Source organism: Falco biarmicus, chromosome 1 (genome assembly GCF_023638135.1).
Source record: "Falco biarmicus isolate bFalBia1 chromosome 1, bFalBia1.pri, whole genome shotgun sequence".
Classification (NCBI taxonomy): Eukaryota; Metazoa; Chordata; class Aves; order Falconiformes; family Falconidae; genus Falco; species Falco biarmicus.
Window position 1 is genome coordinate 59,957,415 of NC_079288.1, and position 6,000 is coordinate 59,963,414.

General features: G+C 56.9%; 1 protein-coding gene across 3 annotated transcripts in view; it reads right to left on the minus strand.

The window, feature by feature from the left end:
* ELOVL6 (ELOVL fatty acid elongase 6) overlaps positions 1-4,761 on the minus strand; it is an 80,889-nt gene extending 76,128 nt beyond the window's left edge. Inside the window, exons 1-2 of one of the 3 annotated variants that reach the window (XM_056355195.1) lie at positions 4,684-4,761; positions 4,460-4,521 (exon numbers count right to left, since the gene is read on the minus strand). In XM_056355195.1, the coding sequence (XP_056211170.1) occupies positions 4,460-4,473 (14 nt within the window). In that variant the 5' untranslated portion in view covers positions 4,474-4,521; positions 4,684-4,761. The other 2 variants (XM_056355192.1, XM_056355187.1) reach the window with 2 other exon arrangements.
* Between the last annotated feature and the right edge of the window lie 1,239 nt (positions 4,762-6,000).

Here is a 6,000-nt window from a genome sequence, read left to right on the forward strand (position 1 = left end):
AAATAAACTTACTGCACCAGGATGTTGTTTTCTTTGTCAAACACACAAAACATTTATACCCATCTAAGGTTCGCAAAGTCAGTTTCAGAGTCGAGTTTGAGTTTACAGAGCCCTTGAAAACCGAAAAACGCCCAGCTGCCCTCACACAGCGCTTCACTGCGAGCTCGTGAAGGCGCTCCCGCCGCGCCTTCGGGACCCAGCGCTGCCTGCCGCCGCTCCGCCCGGCCCCCGGGGCTGCCCGCCGGCACGGCGCGGCCGGCAAGGGTTAAACCGCCGCGCCGCAGGGACAGAAGCCGGGGAGGCAGCAGGGAGCTGGCGGGGGGGATGCAGCAGGGAGCTGGCGGCAGCGGCGCGGAGCTCGGCGGCAGCCGGCGGGGCAGCGCGGGGAAAGTTTCTGGGATTTTGGGCGAGCCCTGGCGTGACGTCAGCTCGCCCAGATAATCCCGGCGCAGTCAGCACAGGCCTCCTGCCTCCCCATTGGCGAGCCCCCGTCAGCAGACATCTGAAGATAATTATTATTGGCCAGGCAATTATAACAGGAACAACTGTCACCTCGCGCCGATGCCCGGTCCCGGCGCCTGCAGCGCGGCGGGAACGGCCCCGCCAGCCCGCGCGCCCGCCTTCCCCCAGCACCTGCCGGTCTTCGCTCCCTCACCGGCTGCAGCTGGGAAGCGGGATCTCGGCGCTGCAACCCTTTCTGCTGTACGTCTGACGGAACCGTGAATTTTCTGCAAAAATAATAGTGTATTTATTCACAAGAGCAAAAGGACTCGAGCTGCATTAATTCTCACGCAGCAATTTAAGGAGGGAAAAAATCCTCTGCAGATTGTTTACTGCTTCCCTCTTTGAAGAAGTTTGGGAGCAGCGCCGGGAGGGTTTCATTTGAGAAATCATTTTAAGCATTTATTTTAAAACACATTTGACTTATCACACTGAAATCAAACCTCCGGTAGTCAGAACATGATAAGATAGTCTATCTTATCTTAAAGCGATACTCTAAGAGCTACCTGATGGCACTATACAAAAAGGTACATTAACGACCGCTTTTCTGGGACATAAAGCGTAAGGAGTTTCATGAGAGTCAGCGGGCCTGCTGGTTCCCTGACCTCCGGCAGAGTTGTCACGGCATGTGTAGGGAAGGCAACTCGCTGGTGGCTCTCACCCTCCAGAGACCAGCAGGCTGCCCCCGCAGCCCGCCACCTCGCCCTGCCACTCGTGCCTCCCTGCAGCAGGCCCAGGCAGCCTGGGGCCTATACCATAAGGGCACGCACACACATAAAGCCAAGCATTCAGGGAGGCATAAACCCATCAGTTCATAACTATCAGGGAACAGACTATTCATTTTTCCTCTGTGTCAAAAGAGTAGCCTCTTTACAGCACTGCTAATCTAGGCCCAGGCTCTAACGAGGTCCCAGCACAATGCATATTGCAGGATGGGGGCCTCCCTGAAGTGAAGCAGGAACATCTGGGCTGAAGCTAGGAGGCCCCTGTTCACTGCTATTGGACCACTCCACCGTCAGATAGGCCCCATTCATGCCAGCCTCAGAGGGATGACTTCCAGGGACAGATGGCAGCGAGAAAACAAACCCTAGGACCACGGTGTGTTGGAGAAAAGCCTGGGTGCCAGGGACTGGAGAGGGCAGAGGACATGCACTTACCCCAGAGAGCAATGGAACTTGGAGGAGGCTCAGAGGACAGAGGCAAAGGAGGGGCAAGCCTTGGCTGAACAGAACCAGCCACTTCATTTCTTGCACCATGATCCATCCAGATCAACCATACTGGTACCTAGGGGTATGCCACTACCCTTAGGCTTTGTGTTCAAGCTTTTCCAGCTTTAGGCTTACACAGTTATAATTAAAAGGGCTCGTCAGTGATTTAACCAGCTCAGAACCCAGAGGGTATGTAAAGGGATTCATGGCCTTCCTGAAACTGAGCTACATCTTCATATGCAACCTAGTCAGACTCCAAAGACGCTCCTCAAAATCCAAGACAGGGTCAACTCCTTAGAGCCAATTCATCCCTCCTAACACCCTACAGCATCTGTTTTTGCTGGCCTTGTAAGGTATCAAGAAATATTTCTGAGATGAAGTAAAACAACAAATGCCACACCTATAGACTTTGTTTACCTCCATCTTAAGCACTATAATAGTATTGCATCCTAATTTAGAGATTACAGTATAAAAATCTTGCCACAGTCTTTCCTGAAGCAAGTCCACTTAGTCCATCTGTCCAAAGAACGAACAACCATGTTTATCCCTACAAACTACTACTTAACAACCTCATCTTAGGATGCTCTTACGTTAACAATGTGTACATTAAGGCTACGCCTACCAAGTTGAGAAGCCACATACTGCCACTGATGTCTGTGTACCAAACCGATCATGTCACCCTGATACGAAGTAGAAAAGCCTTGTGTGGCCCTTAGCTGCCATATTTTACTAGTTAAGCTCCCTCACAAGATTCAAGTGCTGGAACAGGACAGTGAATTTCCTGAAGATAAAAATGCACAATTTGACTCTTCACAGTTTCAGGTTTTCAGCAGCGTTTTCAGGAAAAGCCTGCCACAACACAGATCTCAGTGGGTACTGCTCCGTTTCACTTCCCAAAATGCTCCTGGGCCACAAGCAGATTGTTCTCCTTCACTTTCATGTGAATCAAAGGTATTAATTCATCAGTTCCCTTAAAGAAGGTGAAACTTGACAGAAAAGCATGTGTGCACAGATCACTGTGTCTCTTCAGCTGTACAGTAGCAGTGTAAAACTGACGGTTGCCTCCTCTGAACCTGGGAAGTGGAAGCCTGGCATTACAGGAGCCCCAGCTGGTGACCTCTGCAGCCCATGAGACTGCCAGGGAGACTTTAATAACACTGCTTAGCATTTATATAGTACCTGACATCTTCAAGGCACTCAGCCAATGTTACCCAAGTCATCAAAGTGCCTCATGAGGGCATTTCAGCATTATTACCACCCATCCCCCGGGTCTTTCCCTGCTGGGGAAACTGAGACCTAGGAGAGATTATGTAATATTCCCAAGGTCACGTCATGAAGCACAGGAGAACCAAGAAGATGATACAGGAGTCCTGGTTCCTAGTCATGTTCTTTAAACTGCATTTGTCCTGGGTTATTTGCCTATTATATACACTCAGGTATCACCCTCTCTTACCAGTTTGTCCTACTCTGATGCCAATTTTCTTCTGGAACATGGACAAAATGGGAAGCATCCACCACTCCCAGCCCAAGAACATCTATATAGTCTCCCTTCTCCTGAAACATGAGTTACACTAGGCACTCCTCAAGAGCTAATGAGCTCACCTGCAGGAGAATGGAGAGAGACACAGACACACATTTAAACGGTCATTTTAATTACACGGCCCTGAAAGATCTCCAGGTGAGTCACTAGAGGGTTCTAGCAAGTCCCTGGCTGAGATCTACCTAGGATCACCGACCATTCTGCCTTGCAAATGGAGACACCAAAGCTTGGACCCACAGATGGTCCTATCCTGCCATCGTCACATGAGGGTGGCATGGGGAAGGACCTCACTTGGGATACAGTGATGAAAGAGCCTGAGAGAGCAGGCAGCACGGCCAAGGACATGCAGGCAATAGGAAACTCGGGGGCCAGCTGGGAAGAGAGACCACGGGAGCAGCAGGAAGGGCAAGCCTAGGCACCAGCTGAGGGTGGCTGGGGACAGTGCAGCTGGGGACAGCACAGCAGCGACCCGAGGTGTGAACACAAGGCCCGTGCAGGTGGACGAAGCTGGGAGGAAGGTATGGGTGGGCATGATGGAGAGGGGGATCCCGGCCCCGAGGGCAGCCCAGGGGACGCTCCCTCCGCCCCTGCTGCCGACCCAGGCCGTGTGCCTGCGTGTCGGCGAAGCTCCGGCTCGCCGCGGCCCGGGCCGCCCCGCCGGGTCTCCCCACAGCCCCCCGGCACCGCGCTGCACCGCTCGGCTCGGCTTCCCGGCCGCAAGCACACGCCGGGAAAGTTAATAGCCGCATGGGCAGCTAATGAAGTTTTATTAGGAGCTGGGGGAGGGGAGGGGGGAGGAAAAGGGGCTCCGCGGGGAGCGCAGGCAAACGCGCAACTTCTGTTAACGGGCGCGCTGCGCGGGGGGGCGGGAGGGACGGGCGGGGAGGGAAGGAGGGAGGCCGAGGGCAGCGCCGGGGCACGTGTGCGGCTCCGCGCCGGGGGGCCAGGGCTCGGCGAGCGGGGGCGGCGGCGCGGCTCGGGGCCCGCACCGCACCGCGCCGCCGGGCGGGTGCCCCGGCCTTGCATAACCCGGCGGGCAGGCGGCGGGGCGGCCCCCGCCCGGGCGCGCAGGTAGCGCCGGCGGCAGCGCCCGTGTGCCTGCGCACGGCGGCGCAGATCCGCACCGCGCCGCACCGCGCCGGCCGGGCGCGCACCCGGATGGGCTCAGCGCCGACCCGGGCGGGCGGCGGGGCCCGGGGGCGGCACTCACCAGTTCTCCTGCATCCACTGGATGGCCGCATGCTCGTTGAACTGCTTCTCGAATTCGTATTCCTGCAAAGTCAACACTGACATGTTCATTGGCCCGGTGGCTGCGGAGCCGCTCCCCGCGCCGAAATGCTGCCTGCCGCCGCCTCGGGAGCCGGGCCCCTGCGCGCCCGCCGCCGGAGAGCCCCCGCCTCTGGCCTGGCCTGGCCCGCCCCGTCTCAGCGATACCCCGGGTTTAGCATAGCTCCGCTCCCCTCCGCGCCTCTCCTCCCGGGCCCGCCGGTCTCCTCCTCTTCTGCGGCCGCCGCGCAGCGCCCGGGGGCGGCGCGGTCTTAGTGCCCGCCCGCCGCCGCTGCCCGGGACACCCGCCCCTCGCCGTCGCCCCTCGCACGCCCCTCGCACACCCCCCGCCGCTCCGCACCGGGGCTGCGCTGCGGCCTGGCACGGAGGAACCGCCACCACCCCCCGCTCCGGGCCGTCAGAAATAACTACAGAAATAGGAAGCCCCCACCCCTGTGTTGAATCGCTACCGCAGTGCCCTGCGCGCCCGCCACGGCCACCCGGGAAATACAGCAGCACCCGCTGAGGTTTAGCCAGCAAAGCAAACGCATACGCTGCACACACACCCCCCGGCCCGTCCTTTTTGCATTTAAATTCCATATGCACCTGCTGCGAGTGCCGCCCCCCCGCGGGGGCCGCCCGGCCAGGCTCGCCGCGCTGCGGGGCAGGGGGCTGCACCCGGGTGTCCCCGTGCGGGGGGCAGTGCTCGGCAGAGGGGCAGCCCCAGGCTCCCCAATGCGCACGGACACGCCGTGAGGTGTATCGCATGGATGGGGCAAGTGGAGCGTGGGGCAGAGACCCCGCGGGAACGACCATCCGCTCGGCTTTTCTCGCAGCCGGGGCACACGGTGTTTACGTGTCCTTAATTTTGCCTTCCCGTCTCATCTGCCACATGCTGATGTCTCCAGCTGAGCTCTTCCGACTCCGGCAGCACCCTGGACGTGCTTTAAAGTGCGAGCTGGGCTAAAATAGCGGTCCCAGCCCCCACTGAGTTTGCGGCCTGAAGGCTGGAGCAGAAGGGCTTTTGTGTCAAGAAAGCCAGCCATAAGTGAGCAGATCTGGCACAGGTCAGCACGCTCTTGATTCTAGTGGACTTCAGTTCTCATTGACATGGAAGTGCTTTATGTCGTTGAACCTAAGCACTGAGGAAAAAACAAACAATAGAGCCCTCAAGCTGTGGGACATCAACAGCTAACCAGTACAATGCCCCTGCTTGCATTTTGACTGTCATGTTCTTCAGAGTCATGTTTTTCAGCTTTCCTCTTCTTTTCCCCTGCCAATTAGAACTTTTCATTTTTCCTAATGAGGGCTGAGTTTCTCACATTGTCATCTGACTGGGGGTTTTAGGCAAAACACCAACCATCATGCTGCTCAAACTGAAACTGTAAGGTGGTGCTAAATTATTATTTATTACTATTTTAGTCAGAGGCCCGCAACAGATCAAGGTCCCATAGTCCTTTTCTCAAAGAGACTGCTGTCCGTATA